This window comes from Mustela lutreola, chromosome 7, assembly GCF_030435805.1.
Source record: "Mustela lutreola isolate mMusLut2 chromosome 7, mMusLut2.pri, whole genome shotgun sequence".
Classification (NCBI taxonomy): Eukaryota; Metazoa; Chordata; class Mammalia; order Carnivora; family Mustelidae; genus Mustela; species Mustela lutreola.
In genome coordinates, this window is record NC_081296.1 from 69,236,693 (window position 1) to 69,263,541 (window position 26,849).

General features: G+C 36.3%; 1 protein-coding gene, 1 non-coding gene and 1 pseudogene across 4 annotated transcripts in view; 1 reads left to right on the plus strand and 2 right to left on the minus strand.

Moving 5' to 3' along the window:
• UBR1 (ubiquitin protein ligase E3 component n-recognin 1) overlaps positions 1 to 26,849 on the minus strand; it is a 145,418-nt gene that overhangs the window by 94,202 nt on the left and 24,367 nt on the right. For all 3 annotated transcript variants that reach the window (XR_009355532.1, XM_059181310.1, XM_059181309.1), the window contains exons 4-9: positions 19,909 to 20,019; positions 5,945 to 6,075; positions 2,967 to 3,105; positions 1,256 to 1,318; positions 892 to 1,015; positions 471 to 578 (exon numbers count right to left, since the gene is read on the minus strand). Coding sequence is in view for 2 of the 3 variants with exons in the window: in XM_059181310.1 (XP_059037293.1) it covers positions 471 to 578; positions 892 to 1,015; positions 1,256 to 1,318; positions 2,967 to 3,105; positions 5,945 to 6,075; positions 19,909 to 20,019 (676 nt within the window). In the remaining variant the exon portion in view is untranslated. The remainder of the gene's footprint in view (positions 1 to 470; positions 579 to 891; positions 1,016 to 1,255; positions 1,319 to 2,966; positions 3,106 to 5,944; positions 6,076 to 19,908; positions 20,020 to 26,849) is intronic.
• LOC131835417 (prefoldin subunit 6-like) lies at positions 5,143 to 5,572 on the plus strand (annotated as a pseudogene).
• Positions 17,865 to 17,969, minus strand: LOC131837390 (U6 spliceosomal RNA). Its single transcript, XR_009356003.1, has one exon. It is a non-coding gene; the product is annotated as a U6 spliceosomal RNA (small nuclear RNA).

The window sequence follows — 26,849 nt, forward strand, 5'->3', positions numbered from 1 at the left end:
CGCTTCTGCATTTGGATTTTTTTTTAAGATTTTATTTATTTATTTGATAGAGATTACAAGTAGTCAGAGAGGCAGGCAGAGAGAGAGAGAGGAGAAAGCAGGCTCCCCGCTGAGCAGAGAGCCCGATGCAGGACTCAACCCCAGGACCCTCAGTGGCTTTAACCCACTGAGCCACCCAGGCGCCCCTGCATTTGGATTTTTAAAATAAAAATTAACATACCTTTAATAATGTCATTACTACATGAATATATACATACTCTTTTTACTGGTCCTGACTAAACAAAAAGACACTATAATTAAAAGATGGTAGCCCTGGGTTTTAACACAGAAGAATACATATTGATTGGTTAGCTTTTTCTTAAAATACAGTAGCTCATCAATCAAGATCACTGTTTTAATAAACAAAAAAGATTATAGCTCCAATTTAAGGTCAAGCTTCATGGCAAGCATCTTACCAAAGATCTACCTACCTTTATAAAGCTTTGCATCCCAAAGCATTAACCTGCTTATAAGACAGGGATTCTCAGAGCCAGGTTCTTCTCTAAGGCATGCTTGGCAAAAGATCTGTCTAAAGTCACCTACAAACAAAAGAACTCAGATAATTTTTATTCTCACAATATTCCTCCCAAAAGTATGTTTGCTACAATAACATGTGAAAAAACTAACAATCTTCCCAGTTTGATATCAAGAATAATTCTGTCAATATCAAAGAATCAAAAGCCAATAAAATATTATTTGGAGCATTTGAGATGCAATTCTGAAAATTAATCAAAATGTATAAACCAAAAATGAAAAAGAAATTTGTTTTATACTCAATGACATTTTCAAATTCATGGCTATTTCAAAAACCAGTATTTTATGAGAAATAAGAAAAACAGGCAATATGCTTACTTGAATAGCTCATAATTTTGTTCATCCAGGAGCCAAGACGCAAAGCAAATTTCTGATGAGCCATAACCTCAGAGTGTAATACTTCTACATGAAGTGGATGTTGAGAGACATTTTCTGAATGGCTCTATAAGTGAAAGGAATAATAAAAACAAAACACTAGTTTTAAAATTTGTTTTAACTAGGTAATCTATTCTTCAAAAAAATCTTATGTAACACTTACAGCTTCAAATCTCTGGGTCTAAATGGCCCAATCCTACCTTTACATAGGATGCCAAACCACTTCAACAATGTAATTGTTCTACTTCGGCTCTTGTAATGTGAATTCCTCTTATAATTCTCTTTCAACCCGAATTTAGAAAATTACCTTTATATCTTCCTTTGCTTCCTGGCAAGCAGCAAAAGCACCTGCTTTGACAGCTCGACGACCCTAATTATAAACAGACATGAGAATTAAGTAGTAGACCGACAATCCCAATCAATAAGTAATATGTAGTCCAAAGGCCTACTGAGCTTTTAATCATTCGTCAACTGCCTAAAAGTCCTAAGATGGGCAATACCTGGAAGATAAAAATAAACGTTTAACACCTTTATGAAGCTTCAGAACTTTTGATACTGCTAGTATATGTGCTGCCGAAGCGAGCACTTGATACTGCTAGTAGAGAATATACTTGAGGATGCTGGATTTCCTGCTTGGTAAGAATGTCAGTCCTTCATTTGCTATAGTGTATTCTATTTCTATTCAATAATAATAATTTATGTTTTTACTAAACTCCTGGTACATGTTTTAAATACTTTTCATGCAAGTGTCTGGGTCTTTCAGTCGGGTAAGCATCTGCCTTCAGCTCAGGTCATGATCCCAGGGTCCTGGGATTGAGCCCCATGTCAGGTTCCCTGCTCGGGTGAAACTGCTTCTCTCTGTCCCTCTGACTGCCATTCTCCTTGCTTGTGCTCTCTCACCCTCTCTCTCTGTCAAATAAATAAAATCTTAAAAAAAAAAAAGTAAGTAAATACTTGCTATGAATGAAATTTACAAGTTCCACAACATGTGTTCCACAATACACCTGGCATCCACCAGTGGATGACAGGTATGACCAGGATATTGATTCCTCAAGCCCTAGGATCACTACACTGATTACTAATGCCATGCTGCTTCTTCCACTATATTACACTCCTCTCAAGGACAAGGATTAAGTTAATATTGTCTCTATATACATGAGGAGCACAGTTTGCTTTGGACAGATTTTTTTTTTTAAGATTTTATTTATTTATTTGACAGACAGAGATCACAAATAGGCAGAGAGGCAGGCAGAGAGAGAGGAGGAAGCAGGCTCCCCACTGAGCAGAGACCCCGTTGCGGGGCTCGATCCTAGGACTCTGGGATCATGACCTGAGCCAAAGGCAGAGGCTTTAACCCACTGAGCCAACCAGGTGCCCCTGGAAAGATATTTTTTCAAAAGCTAAACCACAGAACCAGTATTATACTAAAAGCAGCTATAACAAATAATGTTAAAAATGTCAAAATTGACGATTTATTCACACACTCAATAATTACAGAATACTATTTTAATAAATAATTATATAAACTGACTGAAGCTGACATTCTTTTTTTTTTTTTTTAAAGATTTTATTTATTTATTTGACAGAGATCACAAGTAGGCATAGAGGCACAGAGGCAGGCAGAGAGAGAGAGGAGGAAGCAGGCTCCCTGCCAAGCAGAGAGCCCGATGCGGGACTCGATCCCAGGACCCTGAGATCATGACCTGAGCCGAAGGCAGCGGCTTAACCCACTGAGCCACCCAGGCGCCCCTGAAGCTGACATTCTTAACTACTTTTCACCAAATAGTAACTTTCCAATTATTTAGAATAAAAGAAGAAAGCTAATAGTTTATCTACAATTACAATATACAGAAAAATCAAGTTTTACCAATTAACCTAGGATATAAGGAATAAAAGAAGAGTATGATTGTTCCTAACACATTGTATTACTAAAGAGCACTTGGCAAGGGCTCAGTCAACACCTGACTCCCAGGAAGCTGATGTAAGGGAGCACAAGAATTCAAACGAAGCCCACAAACCTCTTTGTCTATGGCAGTGGTGTGCAGCTGGGCCTCTGCGAGTTCACAGTCAAGAGCTCTTTGTAGACTGTATATGACATGGTCATATGAATGGTGTTCATCATTGAAAAGGACACAGTAGTATCTCTCATTTTTCTCCCTGTTTAAAAAAAAAAAAGATGGATACTCAGATACTAAAACAAATAAAGAAAAATGTGAAAAATAGACTAAAATAATATGTAATATCTGTACCAAAGCACCACCATGTAGTTTTTTGTGTATAAGAAAGTACCACAGCAACACTGATAAATAAAGTTATTTTAAGTGTTACAGTGTCATGAAACTTTAAAAACCCTGATAAAAGTATTACCATTTCATCTTTTTATTAATGTAATCAATGCTCTGTAATCAGAGCTTTCTCAATGTTAATTATTACTTTAGTGGCAATATGTGTTTTTTTGTAAAAATTTTATTTGTTTATTTCTCAGAAAGAGGGAGAGAGAGAGCAAAAGCAGGGAGAATGGCAGACAGAGAAATCCTGGGATCATAACCTGAACTGAAGGCAGATGCTTAACCAACTGAGCCACCTAGGAGTCCCTGGCAATGTTTTTAACACTGCTCTTAACTCTTGCTAATCTCTTACTGCACAAAGGGAGACAGCCCTGGGCTCAGGACCTTCAGGTAGGCAATGATAAATGGTAAGATTTTATTAACACTTAGTTTTTATTGAGTTTATTTTTGCTTTTACTTTCTACTTACTTAAAGTGATATTGGTTTTAAAGAACACCTAAGTTTAACAAAAAAAGGTGTATACATTGAAAGTGCTAGCACTATCATGTGACTGAAGGATCTTCGGCTATTTAAGTTTTTAATCTTGCTGAGATGACTGTGCCTCTTCCATCTTTAGAAAGAGCATAATATCTACATTAAAGAGTGGTATGGGGATCTCATAAGAAATGTGAAAACAGTTGTCATGGACTACACAAATGTCAGATGTTATTATCAGTTTTAAACAGTTTACAATATGCTTTTATAATATACTCAATCCAGCTCATAACTCTAAGAAGCAGATTTTTTTTTCAGGCCTCTTAAAGCTCAGGAACAGGGGTGCCTGGCTGGCTCAGTTGGTAGAGCATCTGGCTATTGATCTAGGGGTCAAGAGTTCACGCCCCACACTGAGGGCAGAGCTTATTAAAAAAAAATCAAAAACAAAACACAGGGGCACCTGGGTGGCTCAGTGGGTTAAGCCTCTGCCTTTGGCTCAGGTGGTAATCTCAGGGTTCTGGGATCAATCCCCGCATCGGGCTCTCTGCTGGGTGGGGAGTCTACTTTCCCCTTTCTCTCCGCCTACTCTCTGCCTACTTGTGATCTCTCTCTCTCTGTCAAATAAATAAATAAAATCTTTAAAACAAAACAAAACACCAAAAATACTTTTCTATGGTCACAATGCCTTAAGCAGTTAGAAGGCCATATTCAGATCTATGAATCTGAAATCTGATGCTGCTATATATACACTCAAACTCAAGCAACTCTCCCTTTTCAGGCAGGCAGATTGCTAGTATCATGTTTACCAAAACAAAGTTTCTTAAAGAGTTCAACTGACATTATCACATATCTGAAATTAAAGCATTTGTGGATGCAATCTCTGATGACCTTTATTTTCCCAACCAGTTTATTGTCCACCAAGAGTCAAAATAATACATTTCATGTCTTTATTAACTAAAATTTTTAATGCTCTCTCCTCCTAAAACAAAAAAACCCGTAAACTCAAAGAATAACAGTATTTAAATTTGTGATGCAATTTTGTGAAATTCCTAGTATTACAGAGACAGAATAATTCCCACAAGGCCCAAAGTGTATCATCATATCAGATCTGGAATTCTCTTGTACGTTTATAAGTTAAGAGCAAATACGGTCACAGAAAGATTTGTGGCTGTTAGAAATCATTGGGTTTTAGTTTTAAAATGTTAAATCTCCACAACTAGTAAGGAAATAGTCATAGATATCACAGCACTTGGAAAATGGCTATCTCCTTATTCCCATCACAAATCTCTCGGGGAATCTGGAGGCTGGTCCAGAACAGCAATTTACTGGGCAATTTACTTCTCTACTGGGATGGGTAGCTACTAGGTCCTTACAAATCATTCAGAACAAGACCTCCAGCCCAAATAATGAAAGAAAGATCTTTATCCCCACCATGGCTGAGCTAATCCAGAAGAAGCTATGCTACAGGGAAAAGGGGTGAAATATCAGCAGCTACAGAAGGACTTGACTAAATCCATGTCAGGGTAGCAGAAGCTTGAGGTGCAGAAAGTAGTATCGTGAAAGAGGAGCTGGCTTGGCTAGATAGGTCCAACATGGTCTTTAAATTTCTGGGTCTTGTGCCGGTCAAACAGGAGCTGGGAGAGGCTCAGGCCATAGTGGGGGAAGAGGCTGGACTATATCACAGCTGAAATTCAGTGATAGGAGTCCCAGCTCCAGGACCTTGCTAGTCAGAGCAAAAGAGGGAGACCTGGCTCAAACTGCAGCAGGAGTTCCAGTGGGCAAAGGCAGCCAAGGCAGGGGCTTCCTGGAAGGCTGGACCCTGTGGTGGGGAATGGGGAGGGGTGGGAATGAGGCAGTTCTAGGGCTGTACCACAGCTAATAAAATGTGAAAATATCTGGCTGTTTTCTGACAAAAACAACAACAACAAAAAAACCAAAAATAAAAACAAAAACAAAAAAACCCCCAAAACAAAAGAAAACAAAAAACCAAACTCTTCTTTCTTAAAAGTCAGAAGCTCCTGTTTAGGGTCTTCTTTTGGCTTACCTTCTGTTTAATGCCTACTCAGAGCATCTCATATAAATGGATACTTTGAAAGTACACTCAAAAGATAATTCTCTACAAAATTTTCATAATCCTGATAAATTAAAACCAGTCCAACATAAACATTTTTCCAACATTTATTTTGCAATATAAATAACCTTTGCTAAAACTTCTTTTTGAAAACTGTCCCCACCTTATCTGGAGTTCAGGAGGCAGTTCTTTTTCCTCTTCCCATATAGTCATTTCTACAATGTATTTTACCACTGAAGGGAATATTTTCCGGGCTTGGGCAATTACCTCTTCATTCAATGGACAACGTAAATTCTGTAAGAAAGTATAGAAAAGATATAACTACCAACATTGTATACAAATAAATGGATGAGAAAAAGGTTACTAATTTTTTAATTACTTTAATGACTTCATTACACCACCCTTCAGGAGCAAATTCAAGTTGAGCTAAAGAGGTTGCTATTCACAACAGTTTAGCTTAATTCCTTGTAGCCAAGTTGGTGCTATAGATAGAATGGAAAGGAGACAGAAACACAGAGTTCCCTTTTTAGTGATGCTCTCCCTTAAAAATGTTCTCTGTCTTCCTGAGTAGCCTAATTATGGTACTATCAGAGAACATTTGGTTATCCCTTAGAGCTTACAAAAAACTTTTCTTATTATTTTAACTGATCCTCATGCCCACTCCATAAGAAAGGGAAATAATTAGTGACTTTTTCTTTTTAAAGATTTTATAAATTTATTTGCGAGAGAGAGAGCATGAGAGAAAGAGAAAGAAAGAATGAGCAAGGGGAAGGACAGAGGAAGAAGGCGAAGCAGACTCCCTGCTGAGCAGGGAGCCCTATTCGGGCTCAATCCCAGGACCCTGGGATCATGACCTGAGCTGAAGGCAGATGCTTAACTGACTAAGCCACGCAGGTGCCTGAGAATTAGTGACATTTTAAGTATAAGGAACCCACCCCAAGGTAAAAGAGCCTATAAATAGCAGAAACCCAGTCTTTGGCTCCCACAAGAAACAGTGTTCTCTTTATTACAGACTACTACCTCCTTAACAAAAGGCTTGTTGAAACCATTCAACTAAAAAAAAATGCGTTCAAATGCTTTTGATTTTGATACAAATCAAAACAATGAGGTACTTCTTCACACCTACTACAGTTACTATAATAAAAAAGACATATAATAACAAGTGCTGACCAGGATGTAGAGAAATTTGAACCTTTATATATTGCTCATGGAAATATCAAATGATGCAGCCAATCTGGAAAACAGTCTGACAGATGCTCAAAATATTTAGCATAGTTATACAACCCAGAAATTTCACTCCTACATATCTATCCAAAATAAATGAAAACACATCTGAAACAAAACCACATATGCAAATATTCACAGCTGCATTATTTATAATAGTCAAAAAGTGGAAAGAACCCCAATGTCTATCAACTGATGAATGGATAAATAAAATGTGAATATTTAGCCCAAAGACTATTACTTGGCCGTAAAAACATAATATTACTTGTATCAAAAAGTACAAGGTCCAACATGGATGAACCCTGAAAACATTATGCTGGTGAAAAAAGCCATTCTTAAAAGACCACATACTATATGATCCCACTTATATAAAATGTCCACAGTAGACACATGTATAGGGACAGAAAGTAAAATAGTGATTGCCTAAGGCTGGGGAGTTTATAAGAAATGGAGAGTGAGGGACGCCTGGGTGGCTCAGTTGGTTGGACGACTGCCTTCGGCTCAGGTCATGATCCCAGAGTCCCGGGATCGAGTCCCGCATCCGGCTCCCAGCTCCAAAGGGAGTCTGCTTCTCTCTCTGACCTTCTCCTCGCACATGTTCTCTCTCACTTTGTCTCTCTCAAATAAATAAATAAAATCTTTAAAAAAAAAAGAAAAGAAATGGAGAGTGATTGCTGATGGACACAGGGTTTTTTTTTGGGGGGGGGGGTAATGAAAATGTTCTATAATTGAGGTGATGGATGAACAACTCTGTGAATATACCAAAAAGTGCTAATTGTATACTTCAAGTAAGAACTTTTTATTATGGCATGCAAGTTACGTCTCAATGAGCTGTTTAAACAAAAGACAGACTAAACAGGAAAAAAACCAAAGGAGCTCGTGAAGACCAAAAAAAAAAAAAAAAAAAAATCCAGTAGTAATTCAATATAAGATTTTAATGTTAAATTTTAACCTACCTGCTGCAGACCATTCTAATGAACTGCATTTCATTCTTTGTACACCAAACCCTTAACCTATGCAATTCTCTCCTGCACCTATTCGTTCTCACTCCTCAGTGCTTTATGATTTCAAGTTTTACCTTCTCTTCAACATATCACCTTCTCTCTGGAGATTTTGTTCCGAAGCATTTACTAGAGGGAGAGATACAAAGAGTGCCAAAGTACTAAGACCAACACTGGTCCACTACATTCCTATTTCATTCGTGTGTGTGTGTGTTTGTATATATGTACATATATATATATTATATATATATATATATTTTAAGCTCAATATATCCTTTTGAATTCTTCAAAAAAACAGTTTGAGGTGAAGAGTTAAAAGAATCAACTCAGGGGCACCTGGGTGGCTCAGTGGGTTAAGCCGCTGCCTTCGGCTCAGGTCATGGTCTCAGGGTCCAGGGATTGAGTCCCACATTGGGCTCTCTGCTCAGCAGGGAGCCTGCTTCTTTCTCTCTCTCTCTGCCTGCCTCTGTCTACTTGTGATCTCTCTCGGTCAAATAAATAAATAAATAAATCTTTAAGGAAAAAAAAAAAAAAAGAATCAACTCATCACTTCCACACCGTATCAGAGGTAAGTCCTTTAGAAGAGGTCTGTTAAGTATATAAGAAACTTTCAAGCAAAGCATCTATAAAATAAGGCCAGTGAAACAAAAGGGCTATATTATATTTATATTTATAATCTAAATAGAAAAAAAAAGAACTTAATAATTAACCCAGAAATGTACTACAGGACTAGAGAGAAACTGCTTTTATATATACTGGAAAGAGGCCTTGCTTTTAAAGACATTGCCGAAAGCTGGATGATTGGCTGAATAGTACCAGCCAGAGGGGATTACACTTGGTAAATCCCCACTATGACTGGCACAGTGCCATGCACCTGGTATAGTATGGCTTTCACATTCATCAAAGCAGAGATGCAACAAAATGCTATGTACACAGGACTGTTTGTGTTGAGTGAATTGATTAGTTATATGCTACCACAGGTGCCCCTCTCTTACCTCCAGATAATCAGTCAGTTCAGAATATCCAGATTTACTTTTAGGATAAGCCTGAATGACCAATCATCTTTTGAATCTAATTCTAAATCCAGGATCAGCTTAGTTCAGTACTAAATTCAGTGTTCTGAGGCCATTATGATTCAGGAAACACCAAAGGGACTGGAAATCCATGAGGCAGATGGAAGTTAAGCAAGCTTTGTAAACTCAACGAGTCAAATTAACTCCCAGGGATTCCTTAGGTACTTAAAACACAAAGATAGTTTTTGCAGATGACTAGTTATGGAATGAAGAGGTTATAAAAACCAAGCCACAAATTACTCTCCATGTGCCAAAATATTTGAGTACCCTTTCAAAAATATTAGAGGAGGAAAGTGAAATATTCAGAATTAAAAGCATTCATTAAAACAAAAATGAGAATAAATTTGAAAGGTTTAAACAGTATTCTAGGTAATGGGCATTTGGTAATATTTAATCAAGTAACAGACACTTGATAAATATTTGTCAAATGAAGGAATGGCCGTCTGAGATTAGGATAAGTAAAATAAGTGAGAGAGAGCAGCAATTCAAAAAATGAATGTTGAATAATAAAGTAAATGGGGGAAAAGGCTAACAGTGGTGAAAGGGTAAAAAGTATATGAATATTCTTGTTTTTGTTTTTTAAGATTTTATTTATTTACTTGTCAAAGAGAGAGAGGGAGAAGGAGGGGAGGAGCAGAAGGAGAATTAGACTCCCCGCTGAGCGGGGAGCCCATGTGGGACCTGATCTCAGGACCCCAGGATCATGACATAAGCTGAAGGCAGACACTTAACCGACTGAGCCACAGAGGCATCCCAAGCATATGAATACTCTTTGTACTATTTTGATTTTTGCAGCTTTTCATAAATTTGAAATTACACCTAAACTCAAGATTATAAAAAACATCCTAGAATTCAGAATCTAAAGATCTGAATTTTAGGACCAACTTTGCCACTAAATAATGCAAACCTGAACAAGTCACTTAACTTTACTGAGTCTCTGTTTCTACTTCTATAAAATGGAGCTACTATATCTACCTCACAAAGTAGTAATGAGGATAAATTGATATAATTCGTGTGGAAGATCTCTGTTAATTCTAAAACATACCAGTTAATTCTAAAACATTACTAGTATCAAATAAGAAAGGTATTGGGAAAAGTAGTAGGAGCTGTAATACTAATACTAATAATGACAGCTAACATTTACTGGGCCTTAGAACATGCCAGACATATTCTAGGGCTAAGCACTCTGCATGTATTATCTCATTTAATCCTCACAGCCCTGTGAGGGCAGATGGTATTATCTCCAGTTTAGAGATAAACTGAAAGGAAGAAACAGTGAATAACTCTGCTAAGATCACAGAGCTATCAGTGGGGTTATAAAGCAAACCGAGGACACCTGTTCTAGAGCCCATACTGTTGTGTTCTAATGCTCCTACTCAAGAGAAGACAACACATTTTACTTCTCCAAATATAATTACAATTCTTTCCATTCTGAGTTTTGTAAAATAAGAGTATACTACACACGAGTGGTCATACAGCACAAATATACAGATTACCAAGGATTTCTTTTTTTTTTTTAAGATTTTATTTATTTATTTGACAGACAGAGATCAGAGGTAGGCAGAGAGGCAGGCAGAGAGAGAGGGGAAGCAGGCTCCCTGCTAAGCAGAGAGCCTGATGCAGGACTCGATCCCAGGACCCTGAGACCATGACCCGAGCTGAAGGCAGCGGCTTTAACCCACTGAGCCACCCAGGCGCCCCACCAAGGATTTCTTAATGACAGGTAATTATCTTTTATGACATACTGTAATGTTTCTTCCAGTCTGTCATTTAATCTCATGAAAAGTTTTTGCTATAAAGAAGTTAATTTTTGCAGAAGCACTGTTATCAATCTTTTCCTTTTTATGGCTTCTGAAGTTTAAAAAAAAATGTTAGAAAGGCCCAACCTACTTCAAGATTATTTTTAAAAATTCACTCATATTTCCTAACAAGTTCATAATTTCTTTTCTTTAAAAAAAAAAAAGCTTTTAAAAATCATTGATATTACTGGAATTTATCTGATCAAGCTTAATATTTTTTTCCCTCAAATGGGTAGCCCGTTACATACCACCAACAACCATAAGTGCTATCTTTACTACCAATTTGGATTTAGATTCTCTTTTTTGTTCCATTCTTTGCTGTCTACTCCTGTAGCAAGAATCACCGTATTTGGATTACTAGAGCTCTTTAATACATTTAAATCTGTTACACCTCACACTCGTAATTCTTTATTTCAGCTTTCCCTGACAATTCTCATAGATTATTTTTCCAGAAGAACTTCTGATAACTTTGTCAAGTTCCAAAAGAATATTTGGCTGTTATTCTGGTTGGGAATATAGTGATTTTGTGGATTAACTCTAGAAAAAATTTTAATATTGTTTTTTTTTGTAGTATTGAATCTTCCAATACAAGAATGAAGTGTATCTCTTGATTATTTTTTTCTTTCATGCCTATTAGAATACACTTTTCAAGTTTCTTAAAACAGAGCTGGCAGATTTATTTTTTCCAAGTTATTATATTTTTTTCTCATGCTATAGAGAATGAGATCTTCTCTTCCATTACATTAAAAAAAAAAAAAAAAAATCTCTGTACCTAACATGGGGCTTGAACTCACAACCCCAATCAAAAGTCATCTGCTCCATTGACTTAGTCAGCCGAGCATCCCTCTTCCATTATATTTTCCTTTTTTCCCCCCAAGATCTCTTTAGAGAGGAAGAGAGAGAGAGAGAGAACATAAGCAGGGGGGCAGAGAGAGAGAGAGGGTAAGAGAATCTGAAGCACATTTCACACTGACTGAGCACAGAGCCCAACATGGGGCTCGATCTTAAGACCCTGAGATCACAACCCAGGCCTAAACCAAGACTAGGATGCTCAGCCAACTGTACCACCAGGTACCCCTTCCATTACATTTTCTAAAAGATATTATTGCTTGTAAGGGTATTAAAGTAATATTTGTTGAATATATTAAACAGAAAAACTAATGGTTTTTATTATGAGTTCTGTAACCAGTAACTTGACTAAACTCTACTCTAGTTTCCATTTTTCAGTTAACATTCTTGGGTTTTCCAGGTATCATGATTTTTAAAAAGAGGCTACTTTTCCAGAAAGTGCCAGGATTAACGGTTTCACAAGTGAATTCCAAGAGGAGTTCATTCCAGGAAGGTAAGCATGATAGTGTTACATGATTGTTTTAAAAGACTTGATTTCACTCACTAATGTTTTATTTAGTATTTCAGTATAACAATGATTAATAAAACTGATCCGTACATTCTCTATTTTGTCAGATATGAGATCAATATAATGTTGGCTTTATATAACAAATCTGGAAACTTTATCTTTTCCCCCTTCTATGCTTAAGGACAGTTTCTATATTTTTGTTATTTATTTGGTATTAAGTTGGTTGGTTTTTATTTTTAACCAGTAAAATTTTTTAAATGTGGAAAAACAGGAAGATCAGTATAATAAAGACACTTTTACCTAAATTCAGTAACTGTTATTTTTCCATATATTTTTTTCCAGTATTTTAAGGTATTGGTCATATTCTAACCTAGATACTTAACATGCATTTCTAAAAAAAAAATTTTCTTACATACTTATGATACCATTATTATATCTAGTAACATTAATAATTTTTAAATATTCTCTAATGTCTTGGTCATATTAGTTTTCCTAATTCTTCCCAAAATATCCAGCATTTGGTTATTATGTCTAGGTCATTTACATCTAAATGAATCTACCATCTCCAATTCCAGCCTTTTGTTCTTCATGACAGAAGCCAGGCCATATTTCCTATAAAAACTCATACATTTTATTTACCTTGAAATGTCCTATATATATATATATATTTTTTTTTTTTTTTTTAAAGATTTTATTTATTGGGTGCCTGGGTGGCTCAGTGGGTTAAGCCACTGCCTTAGGCTCAGGTCCTGGGATCAAGTCCCGCATCGGGCTCTCTGTTCAGTGGGGAGCCTGCTTCCCTCTCTCTCTCTCTGCCTGCCTCTCTGTCTACTTGTGATCTCTCTCTGTCCAATAAATAAATAAAATCTTAAAAAAAAAAGATTTTATTTATTTATTGGACAGAGAGAGATCACAAGTAGGCAGAGAGGCAGGCAGAGAGAGAGGAAGGGAAGCAGGCTCCCTGCCGAGCAGAGAGCCCGATGCGGGGCTCGATCCCAGGACCCCGAGATCATAACCTGAGCCGAAGGCAGCGGCTTAACCCACTGCGCCACCCAGGTGCCCCGAAATGTCCTATATTTTATACTTATCTTCCTTGTGGTCTTCTCTATTGTGTTCATGTCTCCCCTGTATTTTCTAAAATTTAAACCTCAAGGTTTTACTAAGTTCAGGCTAAACATTTTTATCAAGAGTATTTCGTAAGTGGGGCCAGATGGCTCAGTCAGTTAAGCATCCCACTCATGATTTCAGCTCAAATCATGAATGATATCATGGGTCGTGAGATGAAGCCCTGTGAAAGGCTCCATGCTCCATGGGGAGTCTGCTTGAGATTCTCCATCCCTCTCCCTCTATCCCTTAATGGACATGAACCCATACAATCTCTCTCTCAAATCAATATTAAAAAATATACATATTTCAGGGACGCCTGGGTGGCTCAGTTGGTTAAGCAGCTGCCTTCGGCTCAGGTCATGATCCCAGCGTCCTGGGATCGAGTCCCACATCGGGCTCCTTGCTCCGCAGGGAGCCTGCTTCTCCCTCTGACTCTGCCTTCCACTCTGTCTGCCTGTGCTCGCTCTCGCTCGCTCTCTCTCTGACAAATAAATAAATAAAATCTTTAAAAATATATATATACATATTTCATAAGAGAAACTCTAGTTACTTCAATATTTTTAACAGCTTAAGATATAACTCACATACTATACAACTCACTCAAAATATACTACTTAGGGCGCCTGGGTGGCTCAGTGGGTTGAGTCGCTGCCTTCGGCTCAGGTCATGATCTCAGGGTCCTGGGATCGAGTCCCGCATCGGGCTCTCTGCTCAGCACGGAGCCTGCTTCCTCCTCTCTCTCTGCCTGCCTCTCTGCCTACTTGTGATCTCTCTCTGTCAAATAAATAAATAAAATCTTTAAAAAATATATATATACTACTTAATGGTTTTAGTTTATTTACACATATTTGTAACTATCACCACATCAGTTTTAGACCAGTTTCATCACCTCAAAAAAACAAAAACAAAAACACTCCTTAGTGATTTCTTCCTCTGCCACCCAATGACTCCATGCCCCTAGACCTAAAGAACCACTACCCCATTTTCTGTCCCTTTAAATGTGCCTATTCCATTTATTTCATTTAAATGTAGTCATAGAATGTGATCTTTTATAATTGGCTTCTTTCACTTAGCATAATGTTTTCAGGGTTCCTCCAAACTGAAGCATGTTTCATTATTTTCCTTTTATAGCCAAATAATGCATTGTACCAATTTACTCACATTTGTTTATCCATTAATCAGTTGATGGACATTGAGTTATTTCTACTTTTATTATGAGTAATATATTATTCTCTAATAATACTATTATGAATAATGTTACCACGCACATGTATGTCTAAATATTTGCTTGAACTGTTTTCAATTATTTTGAGGATATACCTAGAAGTAGAGTTGCTGGAGTGTTATGTTAACTCTACATTTAATCATTTGAAGAACTGCTAGACTATTTTCCAAAGTGGCTGCACTAGTCTACATTTCTACCAAAGCGTATGAGGGCTCCAACTTTGTCACATTCTAACACTCCTTATTATTTGCATTTTTGATTATAGCCATTAGTGGGTATGAAAAACAAAGTCATGATTTTGGTTTGCATTTCCTTAATGAGTAATAATGCTAAGCATCTTTTCATGTGCTTACTAGCTGCGTGTGTATCTATGTATATATACTCTTTGAAGAAATGACTATTCATGAAGAAATGACTATTTGCAGGCTTTAAAAACTGGGTTGTCTTTTTATTATGGAGTTTAAAGAGCTCTTTTTAAGTTCTAGATATGAATCCCTTATTAGATAATATGATTTGCAAACATAATTCTCCCATTCTGTAGGCTTTTCATTTTCTTGACAGTGTCCTTTGGTAAAGTCCAATTATCTATTTTTTCTTTTATTACTCAGACTTTTGCTGTCATGTCTATCAATCCACTGCCAAATATGAGATAATAAAGATTTGCCTCTATGTTTTCTTCTAAGAGTTTTATAGTTTTAGTTCTCACATTTAGGTCTCTGATCCATTTTGAGCTAATTTTCATGTATGATATGAGCTAGAGATCCAGACTCATTCTTTTGCATGTGGCTATCTAGTTGTTCTGGTACCATTTGATAAAAAGACTATTCTTTTCCTAGTGAATGCCCTTCATATTCTGGTTGAAAACAGCTAACCACAGACAGGTACCGGGTTTATTTCTGGGCTCTCAAACCTATTCTCATAATCTCTGTTTATCATTATGTCATACCACATTGTCTTGATTACTGTTGTTTTGTAGTAGGTTTTGAAATAGGGAAGTGTGAGTTCTCCAAATTGTTCTTTTTCAAGGTTGTTTTGGCTATTATGGGTCCTTTATAATTCTATATAAATTTTAATGTAAGCTTATCAATTACTAAAATAGAGAAAAAAAATTTCCCAGTTGGAATTCTGATAGGAATTGTATTGAATCTGTACATTAACTGGAGCATATGGCCTGTGATATTCTGATGTATAGGAAGAAATATATTTGGTCTTCACCATTCTCTGGTATACAGCTCCTAAAACCCTTGGAATTTCCAAAGTGTTGGGAGGAATTTTTAAAGTCTTTCATTATGTTAATGAAGTGACTTTTAGAAAGCAACTAAGGATGGAGGCTCGTTGCCAGGGGAACTGATCGTGTGATCTGAAGGTTGGAACTTCAAGTCCTATCCCCTGACCTCTGCAGAGGGAAAAGGGGGTAAAGGTTGAAACAACCACCAATGACTAATGATTCAATCAATCATGTGCCTATAGTGAAACATCCATAAAAACCCAAAAGGACAAGATTTTGGGAAACTTCTAGGTTGGTGAACACACAGAGATCTAAGGAGAGTGGTGCACTCAAATGGCATGCAAAATCCACAACCCATCCCCAAATATCTTGCCCTATGCACCTCTTCCATCTGGCTGTTTCTGAAGTACAGTCCTTTATAATACATAGGTAATCTAGTAAATCTAGGAAATCTCATTTCCTTAGTTATATGAGCTGCTCTAGTAAATCAATGGAATCCGAAGAGAGGGTCATGAGAATCTCTGATTTATAGCCAATTGGTCAGAAGCAAAAGCAAAGAGAACCTAGACTTCCAAGTGATATCTAAAATGGGGGAAGCTTGTGAGACTATGCCCTTAATCTCTGGAATCTGATGTTATCACCAAGCAGAGAGTATCAGACTTGAGTTAAATTTGTGGGATACCTGGTCAGTGTCAATGGAGAAGTAAGTTTAATCGCTTGGTGGTGCTAGGGAAAAAATAGCCAATGGACTGCCACATTAACAATTTTAAATCTTCAAAAATACCATATGATTTCACTCATGTGTGGAATTTAAGAAACAAATGAGCAAAGGAGAAAGAAGAAAGAGAGAATCAACCAAGAAACAGGTTCTTAACTACTGAAAACAAACTGATGGTTACCAGAGGGGAGGTGTGGAGAGGGATGGATGAAACAGGTGATAGGGATTAAGAAGCATACTAGTCATGATGAGCACCGTGATGTATGGAATTGTTGAATCACTATATTGTACACCTGAAGCTAATATTACCCTGTATGTTAACAAACTGGAATTAAAACAAAAACTTTTTTTAAAAAAGTGGGATGTTTTTCCATTTATTGAGATCGTCTTTAATTTCTTTCAACAGTGAAAGAATATAAATTTTATGCTGTTTTTGCTAATTTATTTCTAAATATTGTATTCTCTTTGATACTATAATATGGAATATGGAAATATTGGAATAGAACGTTCCAATATGGAATTTTTTTCTCAATTTCTTCTTCAGATTTTTGATTACTGATGTATAAAGCAAGTGATTTCTGTATAATTATCTTGTATCCTACATTCTTGCTGAACTTATAGTTCTAATAATTTTTGTGTGTGGATTCCTTAAGACTTTCCATATATAAAATCATATCATCTGCAAATAGAGCTAGTTCTACTTTTTCCTTTCCGATCTGGATGCCTTTCACTTTTTTTCTTGCATTACTAATTGCCCTAGCGAGAATCTCTAATACAGTATTGAATAGATGTGACAAGAGCAGAATCTCTGTCTTGTTCCTGATCTCAGAGGGAAAGTATCTAATAAATTTATAGCTAGGAGCTTTTCATAATGGCCTCTATTAGGGTTGAGGAAATTCCCTTCTGTTTTAAGTTTAAGTCTTTTTATGATGAAAGTATGTTGGATTTAGTCAAATGCTTTAGCTACATCTACTAAGATGATCATCTGGTTTTGTTTTTTATTCTGTTTATACAGTACGTTACCTTAACTCATTTTTAAAAAATTTTTTATGAACTTTTGTTTTTTCCCACTATTTCAAATTTTTATTTAAATTCTGGTTAACATACAGTGTAATACTAGTTTCAGGAGTAGAATTTAGAGATTCATCACTTACACATAATAGCTAGTGCTTATCACAAGTGCCCTTCTTAATACCCATCACCCATATAGCCCATCCCCTGCTCCCAGTAACCCTCAGTTTATTCTCTATAGTTAAGAGTCTCTTATGGTTTGTCTCCCTCCTTTTTTTTTCCCCCTTTCCCTTATGCTTATCTGTTTTGCTTCTTGAATTCCACATATGAGTGAAATCATAAAAGTATGGAATACTTCACAAATTTCTGTGTCATCCTTGCACAGGGGCCATGTTAATCTTCTCTTTATCATTCCAATTTTAGCACATGTGCCACCAAAGTGAGCTGATTCTGAGATGTTAACCTATGTACTTCATTTTACATCCTGTGAGGAGGCTCATTATGCCATCTCACTCCATTATTAGTAATGATACTAATACCAATGACCAGTTTCAGGAGATGACAATATAATACCACCACTTAAAGTTTTACTTTTTTCCTTTATGCCTAGCAAGTGATCTATGAGATGACAATTTAGAACTATATGAATATTGTTCTTTATCAACTCATGTCTTCATGGGTTTAGCATCCATTAATGAACTTGCCTGAATCAAATATTTCTTCAAGGTTTACAAAATGTTAATTATTCTAATCCTATTATCCCTTCTCTATTAGCTAGGTAGCATTCAGCCAGAAAGAAGAGCTTTACCTTGTAAACTGGAAATACTTGTTTACCATGAAATACAATTACTACTGAAATGGTGGAACAGGGGTACCTGAGTGGCTCAGTTGGTTAAGCGTCCAACTCTCAATTTTGGTTCAGGTCATGATCTCAGGGTCCTGGGATAGAGCCCTGAGTACGGCTCCAAGTTTAGAGCAAGTTCAGGGTGTAGTGTGCTTCAGATTCTCTCTCTCCCTATGTCCCTCCCCCAACTCTTGCTCACACACTCTCTTCCTCTCTAAAACAAATAAATAAAATTAAATTAAAAAAAAGAGGTAGAATAAATGCGCTTAGTTCATTCTTTTAATTACCAGTTTTCAGTGTGAGAAATTGATATAATAACCACTGCCATGGCAAAATTATTTAAGTTCTCTTTGGTTTTACTAGGAATTCATGAATTTTCATATATTATGATTCAATCAGTTACAGCAGTTACTGTAATTAGTATTATTTTGATACTCTAATTGTCCAACTCTGATCAATGACAGCCCTTTCGTGCTGGGTCCTAGATTCTTTAGACACAAACCCATCCTCATAAGCTTACTTAATCCTTGACTCAGATCTGGTCAGGTATTTTTACAAGCCCTGGGTTCTTTTAGCGGGTAACAGTACTTAAAGAGATCAAAATCTGGGGGTTCAGGGTATTCATTGCTAGAGGATTATCTGGAACAGTTTAAAGAGTACAAAAACTATTTCTTGCAGTTTTTCAAAAGGGTCACTCTGTGAAATCATTTGAACATAGGAAGTACTTCTTAGGAAGTACTTTCTTGTGACAACATTCTGAATTTCTACATTGGTTATTAATTGTTCAAGTTTTCTCCATGTTTGAATAAATGATTAAATTTTATATAGCTTGATAAAATAACCCATTTTTCAAATGTATTTGCACATAGTCTTATAAAGAGTCTTTCATAATCCTTTTAATTTCTTCTGTATCTGCAGTCTATAGTTATTTCCTCATTCTCCTAATAGCCTTTATCTGGGCTTACTCACTTTTCTTGATTAGGATGTATAGTAGATAATCAATTTATTGACTATTTTTTCTTTAAGAAAAGTAATTTTTCTATGAAAAGTAATTATTGAAGTTACATGCCAATTCTACTGTTCCATTTGCTCTTTTAGCCTTATATATTACTCTTACCCATCAAATTGACTGCTTAACAAACAGAACTAAGAAATTCACTTTTTTTTTTTTAAATTTTATTTATCAGAGAGAGAGGGAGAGAGAGCGAGCACAGGCAGACAGAATGGCAGGCAGCCGCAGACGGAGAAGCAGGCTCCCTGCTGAGCAAGGAGCCCAATGTGGGACTTGATCCCAGGACGCTGGGATCATGACCTGAGCCGAAGGCAGCTGCTTAACCAACTGAGCCACCCAGGCGTCCCAGAAATTCACTCTTTAGACAAATAAATAAAGAGTAGAATAAAACTCCTTACATTTAAATACTGGAACATTAAAAACCAGGGTTTTTAATGGAATTGAGTTTAACCCATAATATAACATTTCTTTCTACCTAACTGCATCAAGCTTAAAATAATTAGTAATTTTTAAAAATAGTACTCTTACCTCTTTTGTAGTACCTGCTCTTCCAGGTTCATGACTTACACAAAATGGGCCAGTTTTCCATGCTTCTGTGTCTCCACAATCACAAAATCCCCCTCCAGTAGAAGTATGCATCTGATAAATGAAAAATGAGTTTGTCTTGACTTTAAAACATATTACAAAGCAAGGAGGATGAAGATGACTCAAATAACAAATGCTCCCCAATACTTAAAACTTAACTGCCATTAATATAACAGAAACCAAATAAAACCAAAGCCCACTTTAGTTAACCAAAATAAATCAAAATCTGAACACTCAATCACAACAAAAATGAGCCTTCAAAATTGACAAAATTTTGAAACAAACATGCTTTGAAACACCTAATTTTTAAATAATAGTTTTTAAAATTGTGTACTAGTGGAGAACAGACTATGAAGTACGCAAAAAAACCCAACCCACTATGCAACACCTAGAATGCCTGAGTAATGACATTTTTCTGCTTAAACACACTTCTAAAAATCGTTATAATAATACTTACATAGTTGAGAAATGTTTACAGTATTTACATCTATTTGATGTTCCACTGAAACTAAAATTATTTACTTTTATTATTATTATTAGTTACTATTTACTTTTCCTTTCAGAGTTCCTGCAAACAACAACAACAAAAATGATGCAACATACATGAATCCAGATAGAGGATGATGACTATGGCCTGATTTTGAATCTTCCCCAAAACTTTCCTCCAAAACATAAACAAGGAGAGCAAGAAAACCACACAGGATTCATGTCTGCAGCATTACTGAGAGATGAAAAATACACGCCACAGCCTCAAATGACTTGTTCCATTAGAGTTCCTATTCCCTATCATTTCAAGCCTACAACCACAGATGAGAGAGGAGCTTAAGAGGCTTCAAGAAAGAAAACAGAGGGTATAGAGGATTTAGATGAAGCGCATACAAAGCCACGCCCAATACTGGGGAACATAGGCTGAGACCAGCCAGTTCCTGGGGAAAGATTAAAAATGAGCATGACCAGAAGTAGCAACCTGAGAGAAGTGTTGCTTTTGGAGGAAAATGAAATATGTTTAAAAAAAAAAAAAAAAAGGTGATAAGCCCTGAACAGTGTGGCAGTAAATAAAACAAGGAAATAAAAAGGGAAAAATTAAGGATCCTACAGAAATGAGAGAAACAACACAGGCCAAATGCTCTCCTCACCTCACCTCTACCACCAGCATCATCTATAAAAGAAATTACACAGAAGAGAGCAACTGGGGGCACCTGGGTGGGCTCAGTGGGTTAAAGCCTCTGCCTTTGGCTTGGGTCATGATCTCAGGGTCCTGCGATCGAGCCCTGCATCGGGCTCTGCTCAGCAGAGAGCCTGCTTCCCTTCCTCTCTCTCTCTCTGCCTGCCTATCTGCCTACTTGTGATCTCTGTCAAATAAATAAAGTCTTTAAAAAAAAGAAGAGGGCAACTGACAGAAGAGAGCAATTATGGACCCTATCCATGAAATAAAAAAGACTAGAGGTAGACCACATTCATACAAAACTATTACCAAAAAAGAAAGGCCAAAATTGCAGTAAGAGCCAAAATCCAATCACAAAGCTAAAGGAAATTGTAATATAAGGCTCCAAACTTAATTACATAGCCTCAAACAAGCATCTGGGGGATACGAAAGTCCTTAATCAGATTAAAGCACCTTTAATTAGAAATGAAGAAACTAAGAACAGAAGTGGACAAAAAAGGGATAAATGAGACCTGACTGAACTCAGGAAAAACAAAAACAAAAACAAAACAAAACCAGAAGAGAACTAGAAAAATCCTACCAGAAATGAATTCTAAATTACAAGGTGCCCAAGACAACAGATTCAAATGAAAATTTAATACATAACATTAGACAAAGCAGGAAAAGCAACTGAGAAATGAAAATGTGGTAATTAAATACAGGGTTAGAGAGAAAGGGGTTGCAACAGAAAATAGGCATGACTGGAGTCACCAAAGAAGAAAATCTAAACAATGAAACAGAGCTGATATTTAAAACTGTAATCCAAAGAAACTTCCTAAAATAAAAGAAGACCTGAGTCTACACACTGGAAGTACCCATGAGTCACTAAAACTCACCTAGGATGATCAGCTGTGAAGTATATACTACTAAAGTTCTAAGACTGTAAAGATAAATGTCCTAAGGCTTTCTGGCAAAAAGATGAAATAACACAGCAGCAAGAAAATTAGACTGTTATCAGACTTCTCAATGACAACATATAAAACAAGACAGTAGCAGAGCTGTGTCTTCAAGGAAAATAAATGCAAATCAAGGATGTTATCTCTAACCAATCTATAAAAATACAATTTCGAACATGTCAGAACATCAGGAATACTGTATACATGAACCTCTCCTGAGGAATCTACTTGAATAGAGATCAGCACACTTTAAGTGTAAAGGAACATGTAGTGGGGAGCCTGAAAGGCTCAGTCAGTTAAACATGTGACTCTTGATCTCAGCTTAGGGCTTGAACTCATGAGTTCAAGCCCTCTGTTGGGCTCCATGCTGAGAAAGGAGCCTACTTTAAAAAAAAAAAAAAAAAAAAGGAACAGACAGCAAATATGTTAGGCTTTTCAGGTGATATAATCTCTACTGAATTACTCAAATCTACTGTTGTAGTGCAGAAAGAGCCATAGACAGTAAATACATAAAAGAACATGGATATATTCCAATAAAGCTTGATTTATGGGTACTAGAATTTTAATTTTATATAATTTTCATAAAATAGAAATTTTAATTTCACATAATTTTCATGTATCATAAATTACTACTTTTCTTATCTTTCCCCAATCATCTAGAAATACAAAAACAAACTTAGCTTGCAGGCCATACAAAAACAGGCAGAGAATCAGATTTGACCCACAAACTAGTTCATCAATTCTTAGAGTATGAGCTTCATCTGACCAAGAGATGACTAGAAAGACCTGAGAAAAAGGACAAATGGTGAACACTTTACAAATTTAATTGCAGAGTTAAGAATAAATCAAAAGTAAGGACATGGATGAAGAATGTAAACATTGTATGATCTAACAATCAGAAGGGCTACAATTAAAAACTGGGACAAGTGGAAGAGAAAGTAACATAAGATTATTAACTATTATACAGGTAGTAAGAGGAATTAAAGATACCATTAAAACTGACAGACTAGGGGCACCTGGATTGCACAGTCAGTTAAGGGTCTGCCTTCAGCTCAAGTCACAATCCCAGAGATCTGGAAACAAGCCCTGCGTTGGGCTCCCTGCTCAGTGGGGAGACTGCTTCTCCCTCTCCCTCTGCCATTCCCCCAACTTGTGCCCTCTGGCTCTATCTCTTTGTCAAATAAATAAATAAAATCTTTTTTAAAAAAGTAAAAGCATCATCTTAGAATAGGGAATGGCATAGAAGCAAGGCACAAAATTTAGAAGCCTTAAAAAATATGGCAAACTTAACAACATATATATTTAAAATGTCAGGACAAATGACAGCATAAATCAAGTTAAAAGGCAAAAACCAGATCTTATAAAATCAAACATACACTTATGATTCAGCAGTCCTACTTCTAGGTTAGCCAAATGAAATGCAAACATTTGCCCACACAAAGACTTGTACATGAATGTTTAAAAAAGCTTTATTTAAAAGCTGGAAACAACTCAAATGTGCACCAATGATGAAAGATAATAAATTGTAGCAGATCCCCACAAAGGCATACTATTCAGCAATAAAAAGGAACGAATGCTGATATATGAGAGGATCTCAAAGGCAATACGCTAAGAGAAAAAAAGCCAAACAGGAAACACTACATACTATTTGATTTCATTTATATGACATTCTGAAAAGGCAAAAATATAGGGGCAGAAAACAGTTCAGGGACTACCAGGAACCAGGAATATGGAGACAAGACAACTGAATGCAAAGGAATTTGGCAGATGAGCAAACATATCCTGATCGAGGCGATGGTTACTGAAATATATAATGTTTGTGAAAACCTCAAACTGTACACCTTAAGTGTAGATTTTATTTTATATAAACTTTATCTCAATAAATCTCACTTAAAAGAAGTTTTTAAAAAACAAACATTATTAAGAAAATATTTGTGAAGTATGTAACATAGCAATAAGTTAAAAAACAATAGAAAAATGAGTAAAGAAATAGTAACACAAAAGAAATTGAATATACATTTAAAATATGAAAAGATATTCATGCACAAGTCTTTGTGTGGGCAAATGTTTGCATTTCATTTGGGTAACCTAGAAGTAGGATTGCTGAATTAAAAGTTAAGTGTATGTTTGATTGGGACGCCTGGGTGGCTCAGTTGGTTAAGCGGCTGCCTTCGGCTCAGGTCATGATCCCAGAATCCTGGGATCGAGTCCCACATCAGGCTCCTTGCTTGGCAGGGAGCCTGCTTCTCCCTCTGCCTCTGCCTTCCACTCTGTCTACCCGTGCGTGCTCGCTCTCTCTCTCTCTCTCTCTAACAAATAAAATCTTAAAAAAAAAAAAAAAAAGTTAAGTGTATGTTTGATTTTACTACAAATAGATATGCAACTTAAAGTAATGACATTCTTCAATAATCTGAAATCTAACAGATGGCAAAATGTAAAAGAAAAGACTGATTAAAAAAAAAAAGACTGATTAAATAAAGATTGGGGACAGCTGTGGAAAAAGAACATTTTCTTTTTTTAAAAAAAAAAGATTTTTATTTGAGAGAGAGAGCACAAGTGGGGGTGAGGGGCAGAGAGAGAGGGAGTAGCAGACTCTCTGCTGAGCAGGGTGCCCAACATGGGACTCAATCTCAGGACCCAGGACCATGACCTGAGGTGAAAGCAGACACCTAGCCAACAAAGCCACACAGGTGCTCCCATTTTCATAGTCTTTTACTGAGAATGTAAGCTCATGGTAATTCAAGGAAAATATTTGGCAAAAATCTAACAAAATTTTATTTTATTTTTTTTAAAGATTTTATTTATTTATTTGACAGAGAGAGATCACATATAGGCAGAGAGGCAGGCAGAGAGAGAGAGGAGGAAGCAGGCTCCCCGCTGAGCAGAGAGCCCGATGCGGGACTCGATCCCAAGACTATGAGATCATGACCTGAGCCGAAGGCAGCGGCTTAACCCACTGAGCCACCCAGGCACCCCTCTAACAAAATTTTAAATGCATATACCCTTCAATCCAGAAAATCTACCTCTAAATATCTAGCATCAGGCATTCTTGGATATATATACACTGGTTCATATGAAAACAAAGGTATATGTGTACATTCCAATATTACTGGTCAGTGAAGAGCTGGAAACAACATAATTGTCTAAAAAAAGGGGAGGGTTAAATAAATATATGGTGATACAATCCCACAAAGGAATACATGCAACAATTAATAAGGCAGGAGAGTTGTTATACGTATCAACATAGAATTATTCCCTTTACATACTGTTAGGCTGAAAACAAATTGCAAGACAGGATATATAGTTTAAGATCCATGTGTATACACCACATATATACACCCCTCCTAAACATATAAATGTGTGTGCATGTTTATAAATACATAAAGATTTGTAAGGATGTATATACACTAAATTGTATTCAGTTTAATAAAGAAAGTACAATGAGACAGAATGGCAACTATAATTTTTATTTATATTTTCCTGTATTGTTTAAATTTTTTAAAAAGTAGTTTCATTATATTGCCTGGATAAATTAATTATTTTTAGTGCTGTTGTTTCAAAGACAATATAAGAATATAAATCTCATCATGTAAGATTACAGCAGGCTGATGTTAAAATAGACCCTCATGATTATCTTTATAATTAAATGTTAGATATCAGCTCTATCTATGGTCTAGTCCTTTTGATCCCCAAACTTCAAGAGACGTTTGTTGAAAGCCTCCATATTCCAGGTACTATGAAAGACACAGGAGGTGTAAAGTACATGAGACCTGGGCCTTGTCCTGCAGAGTTTATAGTCAGATGGGGATGAAGGACACATAAACATATCATTGCAATTTAGTAAATGAAGATAGAGACATACATGGGAAAGGGACAAAGAAAAAGAAAACCGGTAATGGGCTTTGTTTTCTTCTTCAGATTTATTCTAACTGACCCTGCAATGTGTTCAATAAAAGGACACCAACGTTAGAAGCTGGCCTGGCTTTGGTATCAGCTTCCAAGGTATGAGAAGACCCTAATTAGGTGAACTCAGTCACTATTTTGGTTCTGTTTTATCAAAGCTACATTATTGTGATCACAGCTTCTGGAATTTAATCTACTTATCAAATCAATGACCCTGGCCCTGTCAGCAAGGATGACGGCAAAATAAACAGCCTTGTTCCTATGATCCAGGAAGATGGCAAAGTAGCAACGCAGGGGTATTTCATACTCACCATTCCAGAATAAGCAAAGAGAAACAACTAAGAATAATCAAGAAAATACTTTTCAATGAAGTAGAGGAAAAATTGTTTTAAGTTGGGTTCAGTTTGAAAGGTTTTAATTTAAAGGGTTTCTATTTAAAGGTTTCTGCAGGTTCTGTGAGATTCTATACCACTAATTGTAGTACATTTGGTGTAATTCTTTCATGAGGCACTTTTGTAAAATGTATTAGGAAACTTTGAGATTCATTTTTAAAAATTAACAGACTTTTTTAGAACAGTTTTAGGTTTAAAGAAAAAATAAGCAGACAATACCAAGTTCCCATATACCTCGACTTCCCCACCCCCATCAGTTTCCCCTATTACTGACACCTTGTATTGGAGTGATACATTTGTTGCAACTGGTAAGTCAATGTTGATACATTGTTTTTTGATACATTATTAACTAAAGTCCATAATTTATACTGGGGTTCTCTGTGTTGCACACTTTTTTGGTTCTAACATATTAATAATGACATGTATATACCAATACAGTATCTTACAGAATAGCTTTACGACCCTAAATATCCCCTGTGCTCCACCTAT